At 48.6% G+C, this 18,741-nt stretch overlaps 1 protein-coding gene across 3 annotated transcripts in view; it reads left to right on the top strand.

Moving 5' to 3' along the window:
* Nucleotides 1-17,663, top strand: part of LOC100116598 (transcription factor kayak) — a 41,250-nt gene extending 23,587 nt beyond the window's left edge. For 2 of the 3 annotated variants that reach the window (XM_008208412.4, XM_031928773.2), the window contains exons 2-3: nucleotides 15,685-16,251; nucleotides 16,542-17,663. In XM_008208412.4, coding sequence (XP_008206634.2) covers nucleotides 15,685-16,251; nucleotides 16,542-17,255 — 1,281 coding nt within the window. In that variant the 3' untranslated portion in view covers nucleotides 17,256-17,663. Of the gene's footprint in view, nucleotides 1-10,747; nucleotides 11,867-15,684; nucleotides 16,252-16,541 lie in introns of those variants that run through there. The other variant, XM_008208411.4, reaches the window with a different exon arrangement.
* Nucleotides 17,664-18,741: the final 1,078 nt, after the last annotated feature.

Raw genomic sequence — 18,741 nt, 5'->3', positions numbered from 1 at the left:
CCTTTGAGAAGCGGAAGGGAGACAAAAGGAGAAAAGCCCGCGGGAAGGAGCTTCTTGAATACCCGATGAATCGCGGCGCCGTATGGGCGTGAATCGTCGTTTCTGGCGAAAAAGAAAGACATCACGACTGCCGCATGCGTCTCGAGAGAGAAAGAGCAGAGACCCAGTTTTCGCCAGCTTCAAGGTTATACCTATATATCCCGTCGCGCGCGCGGCGGTTGACTATACGCCGATTGCGCCAGAGGCGGCGCGAAAGTTTGCTTATTGCGCAGCGCGGCCGTTATTTGGCGAACGAGGTAAACGCCGCGGAACCGATCGCTCTTATCGCGCGCGCACGCGCCCTATTATGCGCTGTGTTCTTTTTTCGATTTTTCACGCGCTACTTTTTGCTTTGCGAATATTTCGCCTTATCGCGCGGAAGCGATTCGCGATTTCTGCGAATGCGTTTTTCTCCGCCGGTATACCGAACGGGACGTCTATATAGTTTGTTGCTCCTCGAGTTATTCTTTTTTTTTTTTTTTTTGCACGACAGGTGCGTAAATGCAGCGCGATGTAGCCTTGAGAGCGCATTTCTTTGTGCGTCGATAAGAGTGTTTTTGTTTCGACGCCCGATAAAGGTGTTTGAATAATATAGACTAATTGTGTCAACTCGCGGCTTTTTGCGTTGTGCCGAGAGCACATACTTCGCGCTGTAAATGTTATTGTTCGAAAGAAGCCTTTCGTGCACTTAGTGTATATATCGATCCAAATATAAAACGAGATTACGATCAATCGTGAGCCTAACGAGGAGCTAGAGAATTAATCAACGTCTGGCTACGAAAATTCAAACAGCTCGACCCAAAACGTTCACGCTCCGAAATAGAGAAAAAAACAACGATCCGCCAGAGCCGAGCTGCACCGCGTGAAAATCGTATTCAATTTTATTAATAACCCGCTCGGTGAAACGACGAGAATGTAATATCCCAACGAAGGGACCGCGCGAGCGATGCACCCCATACGATTCCAAGGAATCATCTCTCCGGAGCTGCATGATGAAGTGCCTTTCATTCATCCGACCTACAACACACGGTCCGAGAGAGAGAGAGAGAGAGAGAGAGAGAGAGAGAGAGAGAGAGAGAGAGAGAGAGGAATAAGGGGACAGGTCAGGCGTGAAAAGAAACGACGAGGGAGAGCGAAGCGACAGTTTAGAGAGAGAGGGAGAGAGAGAGAGAGAGAGAGAGAGAGAGAGAGAGAGAGAGAGAGAGAGAGAGAGAGAGAGCGAGAGAGCGGTCCACGTGCGCCGCCCGCATGCGGGGTTGATATTCGACAGCAGAAATCATCTCGTGTAAGGAATAATCTCTCACGCTTCTGCTCGCGCTATGTCTCTTCTCTCGAGGTGGGAGGACACCGATGGGAAAGAAGGCCCCTTTGAATAACATTATACGCGCGCGCGCGTGTATTATTCCTGAGGGGGATAGTTTTGTGTGATGCTGAATTTTTTTTTCAGTCGCACGAATAAATAATTGATTCCTTCGAGCTGTACGATTTTTATTTGGGATATAGCTCATGCATATTTTATCAGGCTTCCTTTTCTTGTTATTCTGTTTACCAAAGAGTCGAATATAAGCTACCGTGAAAACGCCGTTTCTACGAGCGGAACGGACTATTCACGCGCCGGTTATTAGTCTCGCTACCAGTCTACGCGCGTATCTCGAAAAATCGTCGTTCTTAAAAACCGAAGAAGTGCAAGCCTCTCCCCCCTCCTTGCACACACACCGCGACGGAAATGCCTGCGCGGCTGCGTCACATCTCAGGAATTCTCCGGAGCATATAGAGAGCGAGAGAGCGTGCAAACCGCAGAGAGAGAGAGAGAGAGAGAGAGAGAGAGAGAGAGAGAGAACACGCTCGACGCATTTTTTACCCTCTCTTTGTCCGCCTCTCCGCGCGTTGCTCCTTTTTATTTTTCTCTCCCCCCCGCGTCATGATTTAGACTCTCCGGATCTCCGTTTTCAATATCTTTCGAGCGCTGCGGAATTCGGAACTCTGTGGCCTTGCTCCTCTTTTTGCCCGTGTTTCGTTGGGTCGCCGCGTGTGCTTTTATTTTAGGTTCCTCTCCGCGGCCGAACGGTGTCGGATACGATAATTGCCTGTCTCGAGGAATGCGTCGGGAAAATGTTTGGAGCGTGTGATTTAGCGCGAGGTGTCTTCTTTTTTTTAGTGGGTGGACCTTGATGGATCTCGCGCGTTCTTCTTATGCGAGTGTGTGGGGGGGGGGGGGGGGCGATCGATTAGAGGCCCGTAAATCCGGTAATCTCGATATTTACGAACAAATCTCGCCCTATCGCAGTTGATTCGGGACTTCCCCGACGATGCAACGAAGCAACTCTCGTACGTTCGTTCACCTTTTGCCGCCGCGGCAACACTCCTTTGTCCGTCGGTCGTCTCTTGTGCTCTCTTTGTGCGCTAAAAATGGTCGCGGCGAATGCCGCTGTACATTTGCCCGCGGCCAATTAGCATTTACGGTTTTCGTATTTTTCTATATAAAAGCTCATCGCTACATGGGCCTAAGAAAACACAGCGACGGGTATTTCCCGGGGGGCGTCGGGCTGTTTACTCTCGCTCGAAATCTCTCTCCGACAAACATGTTTGGTCGTGCGGACTGCATTATAGAGTACAGCAATTGGGAAACTTATTTACCGCACTATGTTTGAAAAATTCAAAAAGTTTACCCAGCGCGGAATGAGCATCGGAAAGTGGGAGGATAGTGCGAAACGTTTTCCTGGAAGCTCTCGCGCTTAACGATTTTTACACGCCCACCTATACGTATTATAGTCGCTACGGCGCCGAATAGCTCGCTTATCTCCGCGACGACGTCAATTTGCTCACTTGTCGTCGTTTTTTTCGCACATAGAGAGAGAGAGAGAGAGAAAGCTTTTTTTGACTCGCCGATTATATACTGTGTAGCTCTTAATTGCCTATCGTAAATACTATAAATTCCGCGAAACTCGGCTAAAAACACGCACGCTGCATATAATTAAAGCGATCGGTGGATATTTCGTGCGACCGGCTACGCGGCACCGTTCACAATAACGACGACAATAATAATAATCTCGCCAATGAGCGATCTCGAGAAGAAGCGGGCCTCAATTAAACTATTAAACTGAGCCGTTGCAGCTTCTCGGCAAGCGCCTATGCGCTCCTAATTCACTGTATCCCCTTCTGTGGGATACTTTACTTCCTCCTTCTATGAAGACGTGACTTTTGTTCTCCTATACATCGTGTATAGCCCGTAATAAGTGTATTTTCGGAGGACCCGAGGAAATCTCTCGAAAACGCGCTTATCTCCGTCAAATATTTGACGCACCCGGGACAAGTCACATAAAGGTGTCGACTATATGTATAGTAGTTCTAGATAATACGCTTTTAAACGATTGTTCTCAGCAGTTTCCTAGAGAAAGTCTCCGCTGTTCAATCAAAAGCTACTTTCAAATTATAACGAAAAAAAACCTCTTATCCAATAAATCAGATCGCACTAACGAGGCGAAGGTCGCAGCCAACTTTTTTCGCGCCTCGGCTCGTGCGGCGACGTAACAAGGATGTACAAAGCAAGAGAAAGAAGAATAACGGTCGCCTCGTGCTTTCTCGAACAATGCCTTTGTCGACTCTCTCTCTCTCTCTCTCTCTCTCTCTCTCTCTCTCTCTCTCTCTCTCTCTCTCTCTCTCTCTCTCTCTCTCTCTCTGCTCGTTGTCTCAAAGGTTCACAGTTATGCTCGGGAAACGAGCTTTTACACACGCATTAATTCATTCGCAAGCTCGAATTTCTCGCGCGCCAAATTGATACCCAGCAAACACATACCGAGAATCTTGGGCAAATGAGTTCTTCTTACCTGCTCTTTCTCGAGTTCGCGGTACTGCTCGATTTCGGGCCTCGCGATTTCCGCCGACACGACCCGAGGAGTCTCCGCCGCATCCGAACCGGAAACGAGCCGGGCATCGGAATTCGTCTTGCTTTTGGGAGCGAGAGATATGCTCGTGTGCAGGAAAAAAGCTCTTCTAAATTTAGCGATCGTCTGCGGTGTGTGTAGGCTTAGAGGATAATATAATGATGTACGTATAACGAGGCTCTGATATTTTTCTAAAGTAGGACTCGGTTGATTTACGCATCGAACGCGAGCCTGCGTATTATGAACCGATAATTGAGAAAACGAGATAATGAGGTATAAATACGCCGTGTGTGTATCGAAAACTTCCGGTTGCGATACTATATTGGCCGCGCGGCTAAAATTCAATTATGCGCGCGCGTAAAAATATATTTTGCAAGCAACAATCTCGCCGATCGAATTTACGATCCCAGCCTTTGAACTTGTGTGTGTGTATAGCGGTTTCTCTTTGCACAACAGCTAGCCACGCGCTATATATAATATAATACTGTACGGTCGAGCAACATGACGCAACCGTGGCGGGCAACTTTGTAAAGTCGAATTTCCCGGTATCATCGCGAGCCTTTTTCTTCTTCATCATCCTACTCCGATCAGGTTTTTCGTCGCCTTTTTTTCTCTCTCACTCGCAATGTATTATACATATATAGATTGTCGTGCGATGAGTCATCGGGTCGGTGCGTATACCAATCGCGACAATTCCATCGAGCGATTGAATCATAATGCGAAATTTAAACGCGAGCCATTACACAGTTCCCGGCGAGATTTGCATGCTCGTTGCTCAAGTAGGTGAAAAACGTGCGCGCGGCTTGGTCGGTAATGCAGATGTTCGTTTGTTATATTTTTCACTTTGCAAATGTGTGACGCGAGGGATTAACGCGTGAATCAATGGAAATACATTCGAGACCTGCGCAATAGCGGTTTTCTCCAAACGTGTAAACAAATAATTCGCATAATTTATCTGAGCGATAAGCGCTCGAGAAAACGCACAATAACAGCGCGGCAAACTTGAACGCGTATAACGTACTTATACGGCAAGGAAAGGAATAAACATTATCGTGCGCTGTACACCGCGTAAAAATATTTCTGCGAGATTACAGGGCGACAATCGTAAACCAAATTCAGCCAGCGAGGATGGAACGCAAATCGATTTCACACTCCTCGATTTTTCCACTTCCCAAATCGCGCAGCCTCTCCGAATTCTCCCGAAAAAAAGGAACGTCACGGGGCAACCCACTCGCTCACACACAGACACGCAGACACTCACACACGTCGGAGAAATCTCCCACAGTAACGCAGAGCACGTAATTCCCCGTCGGCGCGTTCGGCCGAGCTCGGCTAAGTCCGCCGTTGTTCGGCCAGCCGGCCATGTGGTGATAGCACGATGACAGAAGGCTGCGCGCTGCCGCCGCGGTTGCCTCTCGCTCGAAGCACTGTCAGTGTCATTCCGACTGGCGTCGAGTGCGCTACGCGCAGCTCCGATTTCCTTGCGCCGCGCGCCTCTGCTTACGATATTATATTCTTTCGGTGGTGCGTTTGTCTGTGCGGAGCGTTTTTTTGCGCGCGACGACCACGCTCCTTGAATCTTCGAGCACGTATTGTTGTGTGCGCAGAGGAGCGACGAGAGTCAAGGTCTCGCGAGAGTGGCGGAGTTCCCCTGCAGGCGATTCTGTGAGAGAGTTGTATATATCGTTGAGTGATTGGACGTGATTTCGGAGCTGCTGTAACGAGCAACTTGGTGAGTGTGTTTATGAGAGATCGGACGAGTATAGGTACCACCTGTAGGATTCTGCGCGCTGCGCGCGCAACCCTCTGGGGAATCGTTGCGAGATCATGTATTTTTATTATTTTTATTGCGTATAGCGTAAATCCGGCGCGGAATCACCTTTTGTTTCGCTCGAAATTCGCTTGGTGAAGTTAGCGTCCGGCTATTTGTCCCAACTTTTTGCACCTCGCACTTCCGATCGTCTAATTCGGAAGCCGACACACACATACAGTCGAAAACGTTGACCCTCGCGAGGATATTTTTTAAACATGGCGTCTCTCTCTCTCTCTCTCTCTCTCTCTTCGCCTCGGCGAGCAGCGCGACACGGAGCGTTTTTTCCGCTGCTCGTGTTGTTTTCGAGTTGAACGCGCGCTGACGTCAGCTGACGTGATGGGCAGCACCTTTCGCTCCTCCTCTCGTTTAATCGCGGCTTTAGCCTCTGCGTGTTTCCATGCTTGTTCCACGCGTTGTTATCTATTTGCTCAGTCGCATAGGTGGGCTCGACTATTCGGGCATGTCCCGTTGATAAAAGCGCAGATAACTCCCCATTGTACTTTTCCTCGGATCTGGGATATATCTCTTCCCTTCTGCATATTACAATAACGACAACAATGAGGCGCTCGCGCTATAGCATGACTGGGCAAAACGAAAATCCTGCTTTCGGCTTGCGCAGCTACTATCTGTCTTAAAGTGTGGGAAAACCGCTGGCGCTTTTTTAAAAATACAACCGCGTGCGCGCGCGAGAGTGAGAGAGAGAGAGAGAGAGATGACGATTGTGATGGATTCCGAGTAGTAAAACTCTCGCGCGTCCTTGGCTCGCGCGAGCAGAGTCCTCAATTACGCGAGACACTCGCTTTGTTGGATTTTTTCTCTCACGCGGCGCCGCCGCGTGTGTATTTTTTTGAGAAATCTTTACACGTGCGCGCGCGAGCGTTTACTTATAGCCGTACGTTTTTTCCCTCGAATTCTCGTTGCAGTTTTTTTTTCGTGTAAACATTGCGTCACTTTGCATCATGGTGTTCGCGATATTATTATTATCGTTACATAAAAATCGACGCCGTAACTCGACGTCTCTCTGCGACTTATCGACGGAAGAACACCGGCAGAGGTGTCGGATGCAAGTATATACATGTAGGATGGGATACCGGGGAGGAGAAAAAACTCGGCGGTTTTCGATTGAAACGTTTGCTCAAAGCGGAGAGATAAGCGCGCCCCATCCTGTTTACACTTTCGACCGTCGGCGCGCGGCAATCTTTTGCTTTTTTCGTGCGCTCTCCTAGCTCCACTTGGAACTTTTCTCGAATGTATTGTAACGCACACACACATACAATGAGCAGAAGACAGGATACTTTTAGATCCGGAGCGCGTTTTCCTTCACTCGCGAGAATACGTTTCCGTCGACCGACACACACTGCGCAGTAAGTTGGTCGTAGTGGCGGCTGAAAAAAAGCGGAGAAACGGTGTAGATACCGAAAGAGAGAGAGTCAATGAACCTCGAGGCGGAATTTCACTCCGAATGCGCGAAAAGCCCGAAAACTCGTTTTGCCGTCGATCCCGCAGAGCAAAAAAGAAATGATAAATCCTCTTTCTCTCTCATAGCATATCGCGTGCACAAAGGAGGATCGCGAGGAGGAGAAAAACTGCAACCGCTAGCTAACCTCTCCTCTTTGCCTCTCTTTTTCCTCTCCAAGGCTGTACGTACGTAACGTCGCCGCTAAATTCTCTCTCTCTCTCTCTCTCTCTCTCGCTCTCTTTTCGCGTCGCGCTGCGGAAAATGTATTATGGAATACTCGTAAAGCGCGGCGGTGCATTCCGCAGCTCCGCGCGCGATTTCGCATATGAGCGCGCGACGAAGGCCGCGAGCTTCCCTTCGTTCTTTCTTTTCTCGCGCGCGCGCGTGTGTGTGTGTGTGTGTAAGTATAAGTATATTATGCGAGTCGCGGTGATTAGCGCTTAGAAGGATTACGCCGACTATGTGTATACCTCTGCAGCCTTGATCGCAGGATTCTTTACTGCCGCTGGCCTTTTTCTCTCTTGAGGCTGCGCGGATTGATTTTTTTTTTTACACATCGGTGTACATCGAGGGATAGAGTAATTTTTTCTTCAATTTGCGCGCGAAAAGCCGTGTGTCTGTTTGCGCTTTGTGACCGCTCAGCCTCCGATTCCGACCTGATTTTCGCGATTTTTCTTATCTTGGCGTGGAAATCGCGGCGACGTGCGCCGATTGCGAAGAGAAAATACGAGCACTACTGCGCTGCAGGTATATACTATAATACACACGAGGACAGCGATATTGTTGTGCGGCTTCACGTGCGTTATATTATAGCAGCCCGTAATGGAAGAGCATCAGCTCTGACGCGATATGATCTTCTTTATGCAAATCGATTTCCAGAAATTTCTTATCCGAAATCGAGCGTGGGCTTTAAAAACTCAAAACGACGCGACGACGCTCTTTTATAAGAGGCCTTTCGTGCGTTTTCAAGAGGGCTGCTGCAGAGAGCCGATGCGCTATTTATAGAAACGGATAAATCATCTCCCGAGACGACGACGACGACAAAAAAATCTCTCGTTTTCGCCGCTTTTTTCACCTCCGAGACTCCTCTTTGTCCCCATCAGCTCTGCTATGCGCGGATGGTGAATTTTTCGGCGCGCCTCGAATGCAGTCTCGTCTGCTGCTTCTGCTGCATAAGGTCATCGCTCGAATTATATTCGAGAGAGATATAGGCGAGCTCTTTGTTAGCTGCGGGAGGGCAGAGAACTCGGAGCTCCAGTTTTTTTCTCCGGCTCTTTTGGGTGCAGCGCATTATTATGGAGTGGATCGGGACGAAGCGGGGAAAAATAAGCTTTTCCGCGCCGGTTTGTATAGGGTTGAATGGGGACGAGATGCCGCGAGAGATTTCGTCTCTTTTGTGCCAGGAAAGTGCATAGTAATGACGACGCGGGCTTTGATCCGTCGCACGCATTGGATTAGAATATTTTAGTCGAAAACTATATACGCGATGTTTGAAAAGTCGGACAAGTTTGCAAAAGCATAGAGAGAGAGAGAGAGAGAGAGAGAGAGAGAGAGAGAGAGAGAGAGAGAGAGAGGGAGAGGTACGTTGACATCGGGGGAAAGACAATGGGCTGCACGTGCTGTGTTTGATGTTTAAAAATTCCTCGATACTCGTCGCGAATGTTACGACAACCGGTGCGCCTCGCCGCCGCGCGGTAATCCAATCTCTCTCGCGCTCGCGTAAATTCAGATAAGAAAAGAAAAAGCGACGATGCTCTTTCCAAATGCAGCCGGCACGTCTTCGCCCCGTGATGCGCTAAAAATCCACGGTATATACCTGTGTGTAATCGGCTGGCTCTCTCTCTCTCTCTCTCTCTCTCTCTCTCTCTCTCTCTCTCTCAATAACTCGATAATACGGTCGAGTTCGTCGGAAAAATTCCTCGCACGCCTCTCTCGCGCGACTTTCTTTGTATCAACAGTGCACATACGCTTGCGAGCGCGCGCGATAATGCGAGAGAGCCGGCGAGAAATCATCCGTAAAAATAGAAGCGCGATGTCGTCATTGCGCGTAGAGAACGCACGGCAGACCGCGCACATCGAGGAAACGCGCCGATAAGACCTGTGCCAATAACATCTTCTTCGCTTTTAAAAAATGGATATATTGTGTGTGTACAAGCGCGAAAAGAGGAGATCGAGCGGTTAGTGTGTTGGGATATGTCGAGAAAGTATGTGCATGCGTGTGTGTGTGTGTGTACGAGGCTAGTATTGATCGGCTCGGCGCGTGTCCGCACGTGCTTTTCAAGTTCAGCGGCGGCGCTGCGATGGCGACGGTTTTATCTGTCGTCGCCGCCGCGATTTCGATTGCGGATATGGCCGATTTCGCGAATTCTCAAAACGTTGTCGTTGATTATTTTTTTTATTGCGGTCGACCTTGAGGTTGCGGATTCGGATGCTCCTATGCAAAAACAAAACTTTAAGCATCAATCCTTAGAAAAAAGAAATTACTGAAAACCGTCGACACGATTATAAAAATAAACCTGATACACGATAAATCGCGCAGACCCACATAAAAACACAGTATAGTGGAACGATTACGCGAAAAATCGTCCTCGGCGTGTTCGAAAGAAGAGGCGCGTAAAGCTCTAGACTTTATTATCGCAGCGACGACGATAGCCGTTAAACAAGAGAGGCCGAATCGCGCGTCGCTGGAAAAAGTTGCACAATCGATACTCGCGCGCACCCACGCGCGCCGCAACCCCGGCACAAAACAGCATCATCAGCGCACCGCGAAACCGGAGAAAGTTTTACGACTCGCGAGAAGACGCGCGTAGGAGTGTCCGCGCGAAGGGCCACGTCCCGTTTTAATGCTTTGCGTCGAGAGACTTTCCTTGGCGCCTGTCCAAGTCGACGTTGATGCAGAAACGAGTACGTTTATATAGATATAGGTGTAACAAGCTCGCAGTGCGCTTGCGCGAGCTCCACAGGTGTCGTTGGGATTCGTAAGCGGGATTTCTATACTCGCGAGAAAGAAGGAGATGAATAATAAGCCGTGAATATATCTGGCAGCGATGCCCACTGCACGATTTGTAAATCAAGAGCGAGTTAGGGGTATACCGAATTAACGATGATGATAATTCACGAAAATCCGCGTCGTAAATAAACTTTAAATCGCGCAACGACGACGACGACGACGACGATAAAATGTACGCGTGCATTACGCACAGAACTCGCGAGTTTCGTTCTCCCTTTGAAGAGAAAAAATTACATACTTCGCGTACGTATGTATACTCGATTAAATAAAGGCGGGCATTGAGTGCCGCTCGGCAATTACACCTCTCCGTACGACGCTCGTAATTCACTCTGTTTCTCGAGCAGTACCCCCTTTTTTCCGCGAACGCGCATAAAATAATCGCGTGTATCATGCTTGTAACTCAGCGACAGTCGCATCATGTCGTGTGTTCAAAAACTCAAAAAATAAAAAAGACAGGCAGGTAGTCCTTCTGTAATACCGTATATATACAGCGCGACGAATTCCTGAGGAGCGATTATACAGTCGGTGGCGGGGGGGGGGGGAGGGGATTACATTATATTATTGTCACGCCGTAGTCCCCGACGACGAGGCCATTGTCGTATCCTCTCCCTCGTCCATTAGCGACGAGGGCTGCGCGGCGGGGACGAGTCTAATGGGAAAGTCGTAAAGACTTAGCCCCGGAGAGAGGGGTATATAGCGTCTTCTTCTTCTTCTTCTCCTCTCCCTTTGGACTATCTTTCCGCTTCGATGCGTTATATATGTGTGTTCGTAAAACGCTACCGTGCAGCGATTGGTTTTCCGGAGATTGAGTGGCCGAAAGATAACCCGACCAATTAGCGCTTATTCCCCCAAACAAACAAACAATAGTCAAAAGTATCACCGCCCACCGCGAGTCTCTCTACTTTCACTCCTCGAAGAGCCAGAATCCAACCCCACCCGATCGCGCATAGGCTCCCCCCTCTCTCTCTCTCTCTCTGTCTATTGGCGAAAATTCGTGCGCGCGGGCTATTTCGGTCCCTAAGACGTCTCTCTCTCTCTCTCTCTCTCTCTCTCTCTCTCTCTCTCTCTCTCTCGCATTTTTGGGGGAGAAGCTCGCGCGTCGCGACGCCCGCGAGCGAGAGAAGTCAGTTGAAAAGAGGCGTCTGCAGGGGACGCAGCGCGACGACGTCGCCGGCGCCGACGACGAATAACGAAAAAGAAAAACGAAGATAAGATATCTATATCACACGACGACGACGACCACGACGAAGAAGAAGATTATCCAAGATATTATACTCGACTTCTTCACGAAAAGCCCATAAACGAACGATTTTCATCGATTAACCGATCCATCTCCCTACACATACTAACTACAACGATCGTCCTTGCCCCCTAATCTTCTCCCTTTCACCGCTAACTCGCTATTTTCATAGCCCCCATTATACATTGTAACGACGATTGAGAGAACGACCAAAAGTTTCTTCGACTAGTTTAACGACCGTATATATTTATCGTATATAACAACGAGAGGAAAATCGCGAACTCTCTCGAACGACATCGAACTTGTACGTATAGGTCTTACGTATCACTGTATACTCGATTAAGAACACGCAATGGCTGCCATCACATTGGACTCCATCGACATCGCGAACATCCTCGCGCAGGAACTGCTGTACCAGCAGGTAAAGACACACGACACCTAACACGTTTTTATATAACACAAAAATCAAACAGCGCCGAACTAACCGATAACCGAAATAACTCCGGAAATCTCCTCGCAAACGGCCTGTGTGCCTGTGTATAATCATTAGCTTCAATTAAAGCCGAAATCTCTCCGCGCATTCCTCTCCGCGGGGCATATAGCTGTATGTGTGTAAGTGTGTGTGCGCGCGCGTGTAAAAATAGTGCTCGCGCACTCTCGAGAGCGAGAGAAGTTTCCGCGAATGCACGAATCGAGAAAGAGCGATTAAGTAACGGCCGCCCACGCAAGTCGTCGATAGAGCTATTTCCGATAGAATTTTCAAGTTCGAGAGTGCGTCGGTGTTTTCGCGCTATAATAATTCCGTACAGCGTTGTGCAATTTCGTGTAATAAGTACGCACGTGATTCTGGAAAATCCGAGCACACGCGACTCTTTTCCCTATATACTCCGACGAGAGACCGATAACGAGGTGGAACGATACACATAAATATTGGCGACTCACTTTCGCAACCCGAGAGAGAGAGAGAGAGAGAGAGAGAGAGAGAGAGAGAGAGAGAGAGAGCCCGATACACCGCCCTTTGTCTGCAACAGAGCGGCGGCGGTAGCAGAGATAGAGAGCACGAGGCTTATTTATAGAAGCGCGAACGCGAAATGCAACGGCCTCTTCTTCTTCTTCTTCTTCTTCTTCTTTGTCTGCGTCTTCCCTCGCGCGCGCTTTCAGCTTCAATCTGTCTTTCTCCTGCTGCAGAGAGGCTCGACGCTTCTCTTCTTTTTCGGTTCTATTCGCGCGCACGTGCGCGTGCGGTGCTCGTTTTGCGCGTCGGAGAAGAGGAAAAAATAGGCGTCGAGAGAGAAACTGTTGCATGTTCATGCGGTGGGTGGACGCTTCTCTGCGCTCTGTGTGATTTACGCTCGATTATTTTTGGTGGCAACAAACAATGGGCTCCTTTTTTCGCAAGCGATGTAATAAAACAGTAACTGGATCCTTCTCGGCGCGGCGCGCTGATGTGACGATTCGATTTAAAAAACCGTTTCGTGCCAGTCCCGACGCGTCGCGACTCGAATTCACGCACACGCATGCGCGCTGCGGCGACTCACACACGTGCGCCGCGATGTATTGTGTGTATAGAGTCACGTTCGCCGCCGGATCGGGAGCAAGGTGAACGGCCAGTTGTTTTAACCGAGCGTCTGCGTATACGCGGTCTTCCCTTCGATTTTTTTTAAGATATAACCGAGAAAGGCTTTCCCTCGCGCTGTAACGACGTCGTTTCTCAGGCTACACGCGCGCGAGCTCGATCTGTTTGAAATTAACTCTCGGCGCAAATGAAACGCAGACGCGTACTTTCAATTTCCATCGATGTAAGTAACGAGCATAAAGAGTATATCGAGTATGCGATTTCCCCCTCGTTCGCGTGTAACGTGTATGAAGGAGATACTTGTGCCCCGGAATAATGACCGGCGGCGATAAGCCTCCGTTTTCTCTCTCTCTCTCTCTCTCTCTCTCTCTCTCTCTCTCTCTGTGCGCTCGAGAGACGGCGATAGATATTACGCTGTTGCACATGCGCATGCAATTGCGATTGATTTACGCTCGGTATAACCGTCGAGATTATACGAGTCATTATAAATCGCGCTGCGGAGCAAACGTGCGCGCTATAACGCTATACGTATACATCGAGAGATTATTTGCTTTATGTATACCTTTGTCTCCGTCCGCTGCAGAACAGGGACTCGTGGGCAATCGGGCTACTGTTGCCACGAATTAAAATTTTAAACTCCGACGTGTACAAGTCTGATTTCCATTTAACCGCGGACGGAGCGAGATAAAGAGGCAATATGGTATCGGCGCTGTGTACTTCCAGGAAGCGCAACAATATTATAATAATATAATAAGTAAACAAAAGTCCGTCTGCGAGATGCGCTCGATAAATACACACACTCGCTGGCGAGTCGGAAATCGAACGCGCGCTTTTTCCACAAGTCCGACTGCATACGGCGTATACAGCCACGCGTCGGCTTATCGATGCGCGCTGCCGATAAGAGCCACTGCACAGAGGTGCACTCGCCGATAAGCCCTGAGCGCGCGGTGTGGGTCGCGCTGACCGGTATGGTATCGATCTATATTCAAAGGTCGGCTATGCGTTCCTCGGAAAATAGCTGTTAAACCTTAAATCCAGCGAATTTCACACGCCAAGCGTTGAACCTGATCCAAAAGAGCTGCTCTCTTACGAGTTCAAAGAATCGATCCATCAGAGCAAACACATCATCCGCGTTTTAAGAAACACACACACACACACACACACAGACACTCGTCATCGGGCGTCAACGATCTCTCACGATATATACGGCACATACGAAACGAAAACGTGAGCGCGCGCGCGGGAACGATTTCCGCGATGCCGTGTGGGCGGCGGTATAAGCGTAATTTTAGCGATGACACTTGCCCGGTACAATGCCGCCGAGGAAAGATATGACGTTATAAGCTGTGTTGTTTGCTTTACCTGAAGCTGCTCTCTGTGGCGTTGTGGTGTCTTTGTTTCGGTAACTCCTACATTTTCGCTATATAGCGAGGAATATACCCTTCGTACATTTTCAATATTCACAGCTCACTCGCGAGCACACGAAGTATATCAGTGGGGAGAGTGTCACGGCCGCGGAGTTACTCTTGTTTTTTATTCGGCCGTCGGCGCCGCTTTTGGAGCGAAATCGGCCCGAGCTCGAGCGCATGTCCATATATAAAATTTCGCGCGACCTTCGCGTATGTATACGTACGTATGCGAGTCGAGAGTGACCAAAGCCAGGGATGAGCGCGTGCAAATTTAGCAATGATAGCATCCAGCAGCTCCGCTGCTCTCTCGTCGGACGCTCTTTGAGCCTCTTTGTTGTGCGCTCACGATGCTCGATGCGTATTTTTGTTGCGCCGTGTGTAGTCTGCCGCTAATTGCGCAGACGACTCGTTATCTTCGATCTGCAGATGTTAATTGATACCTCTGTAAACGCTTCGTTCACGTCCAGTATAGGAAATAATTATTATGCGAGAAGAAGAGATTACCGACGTACAATACAAAGCTGCCTTATCCGAGCAATAAGCTCCCTTATCGAGCCTCGGATAATGCGGATATTTTTATCGCTGCATTGTTCTGCACCGCAAAGGTCCAGCCAGTCCACCGATAAAAAACGCTAATTCGCGCTTAAACCATACTGCGCAGTAAAAGTCTCGTATAACCCGCACAAATCGTTTGAACTCGAAAAGCGCGATTCCAAGATTATCATACCCCGCGCACGCGCATCGCGCATCAGCAAAGAGCCCCCCGATTTATTACTCGTCACGGGCCGAAATTCCTATATATACATATATATGTTCATCCGCGCTAAATATAGACGGGCGAAAGGGGAGAGCGAGGGAGAGGGGTAATTAAGTTTGCTCTGTGTTTTGCTTCGCTCGCTGCTTTTGTTTGTGGATATAACATTATCTCTCGGCGCGCTGCCCTTTTTATCGAGTCTGCGAGAACGCACGTAAGCCTGGATGAAAGTGGAAATCACGTGTATATTGTGGGCTCTCGCGCGTTTGCGAGAGTTCGTTGATTCCGTCGCGCGGAAAAATATTTGCCTCGAGAGCCAATCGATCGCGAGTTGTTGCGAGTTCCGTGAAACCTTCGCCTCTTCTCTAAATAAGTTTAGCTATGAGTATATTCCCATACACCCGTCCTCTCCGAGTATACGTTGTAGGCTAAGCCGAATCGCGAATTCACATGAAAAAACGTTTGAACTAATCGAAAAAATCGTTCTTCTCTGTCAACAGCTGGTGTCACCTCTGGAGGGCTTGCACAGCGGCGTACCGACCCGTACCACACCGACGCTGACCCCGACGACTCTGCGCTCGATCGAGAATACGTTATTCCTCGGCTTCAACGAGGAGCCTGCGTCCCACAGCCGCGAGGCCGGCTTCGTGCCACCTCTGATCGAACCGTCCCAGCCTACGCCCACCCAGACCCAGAACAACGCGATCCAACAGCAGCAGCAGCAGCAGCAGCAGCAGCAGCAGCAGCAGCAGCAACAACAGCAACAGCAACAGCACAACAACGTTCTGCTGGAGGTTCAGCAGCAACAGCAGCATAAGCAACCGCACCAGCAGCAGCAGCAGCAGCAGCAACAGCAGCAGGTTCAGCAGACGCAAATTCAGACCCAACAACAACAACAACCGGCGACTGCCACGACCAGAAGAAACATGGGCGGAAGGAGACCCACCAGGACCGTCGGCATGAGTCCCGAGGAGGAGGAGAGGAGACAGATCCGCAGGGAGAGGAATAAGATGGCTGCGGCCAGGTGCCGCAAACGCAGGATGGACCACACCAATGCTCTACTAGAAGTGAGTGCCTCTGTTTTTTTTTCTTTTTCTTTTTTTTTTTTGTCTTTTGCGGACTCGTTATGTAAGGCTAATTGCGTAAGCTCGGCTATACAATTCAGAGGCGAGTAAGCAAGAAACGGGTTTACTGGACGTTACACATAGAGCACCGTGTCAAGTTCGAGCGATTAGCTCGATTATGCCCTCGTAAAATCGACGCGTAAAGTCATTATTTTTATGGCGCGTAATTGCTCTCGCGGCTTTGCGTAACGAATAACGTCTATTGCGTATCTAACCGATTTGTCATGTTGCAGGAAACCGAGGGCTTGGAACAGAAAAAGCAGAACCTCAAGGACGAGATCCAAGAGCTGCAGCAGATGAAGATGGACCTGGAGCTGATGCTCGAATCCCACCGCACGGTCTGCCGGCTGCACTCCTCCTCGCCGCCGGACATCAAGCCCGTGATCGTCCTCAACAGCAAAGCCCCCACGACGAACGGCAACGCCACCGATCTCCACGCCGACGAGTTTCACACCGACTACTCCTGCAACAAGCAGCAGCAGCAGCAGCAGCAGCAACAGCAACAGCAACAGCAACAGCAACAACAACAGCAACAGCAGCACAATAATCTCAACAACGGCCTACGACCGAACCGACCCAATTCCCTCCCGGTCGGCTTCGACAACAACAACCAGCATCGACCCACCTCGCTGCCCATCTTCACCGAGCCGAAGCCCCGACCGTCGACCTTGCAATTCAAGACGATCGAGACCCCGGCCTTCATGAAGACTGCCGCCGAAGTCGCCGGTATCCCAATCACCACCCCGTCCAGCGGTATCCCCTTCAACTTCGACTCCCTCATGGAGGGCGGCACCGGGCTGACGCCCGTCTCGACGCCCCTCGTACCCTCTTGCTCCAGCCAGCAGAGGAATAACGGCTCGAACAGTAACTCCACTGGACACCACCACCTCTCCGCCGTCGACCTCAGCTCGCCCGATGCCAATCCGCCCAAACTCGTGAGCTTGTGACGCCACGAGCACCATGACGACGACGACGCCGGCTTCGCTCTCGTCGATGCCGGCGCCGACTTCGAGGACGACCCCGAATGAGGAGCGCCGTTGGCCGACGTTGCCGACGCGTCCGAGTTATTTGTTTAGTTTGCGTGGACGTTCGCGCCGCGACGAGCACTGCTCATGCTGATGATGATACACGTTGCCATATTATTAGGTGTCCCTTCGCTGCGAGAGGATTTCTTTTTTCGTATGTTGTACACGCCGTGGACGCGACTAGACTCGCCGCAGGCTGATCTTTTTCTCGTCCGAGCGACGAAGATGTGTAATAAAAATGATGATGTAAACATGTCAATTTTTCAGTATTGTACTTTGGAACACGAGTAATAAATACACGATGTTGCTTGAACGAGCAAAAAGTTTAAATTTAAGAATTTTTTAAAACGATCAACGACTTTGTGACGACGTTACAGATTTTCTCAAAGTTGTATTTTTTAGACTTAGCGAGACGAGTTTTCGTACGTAGCAGAGCCTCCGCTTCGCTCTGGAATCTCCGTGATTTTTTGTAACGTGGAGCCACGAGCCGGGGCCTCTGGCAGAGAAAACGCGAAAACATTCTTTGTGCAAAGTGATAAGTAAATGATAAAATTTTGAAAAGTAAATTAAAACAATTTTATTATGCTAATCTTAAACGAGCATCGAAACGAAGTAGTTATATCGAGTAATATTTCGTCATTTCACAAGTACATGAATTTTTATATTTTTAAACTATACAATGCGATGAGATGATAGTTTTTTAAGCAGGCGAACTTTGACTCAAAGTTTGCTGTATCGTAGTATGTAAGCGACCACAAATGAAAGTAAATCAAATCTTTGATAGCCAAGCGGACCGTCAGACCTTTCATTCTTGTAAGAGAAGTTCTTTTTGTTAGAATGCAATTCTAAACACAAATCGAATGTATATTTTTCATATACAGACTTTTATTCAGAAAATTACTTATATATATATATATATATATATATATATATATATATATATATATATATATATATTTATATATGCAGACATTGTACGTGTCCGTTTGGCTTGTTTCGTTTTTCTTGTCATAACAACGCAGCCAAAGTGTTTGCGTGAATAAATATTGTATAATGTTTAATCCCTCCATACACATTATATATATATATATATATATATATATATATATATATATATATATATATATATATATATATATATATATATATATATATATAACGTACAATTTTGCATGACCTTGAGCAATATTAATATATATTTATATACGTGCGAGAAGTTACCGCGATGCATTGATGTCTTCTGCGAAAAATGAAATAAAATAGAAAAAAAAATCACCGAAGAGCTTTTGAATAGAACGCTAGCGATCTCTTCTCTTTTTACATTTGCAAACTTACCAAGCATCAAACATCGCGGTACGCGGCTACGAGATTAATTGATGATTGTGTAACGAAATTGTAAGGCGCCATC

This window comes from Nasonia vitripennis, chromosome 4, assembly GCF_009193385.2.
Source record: "Nasonia vitripennis strain AsymCx chromosome 4, Nvit_psr_1.1, whole genome shotgun sequence".
Classification (NCBI taxonomy): domain Eukaryota; kingdom Metazoa; phylum Arthropoda; class Insecta; order Hymenoptera; family Pteromalidae; genus Nasonia; species Nasonia vitripennis.
The sequence above is the reverse complement of the archived record's forward strand: the minus strand, read 5'-3'. Positions and strand labels throughout refer to the sequence as shown.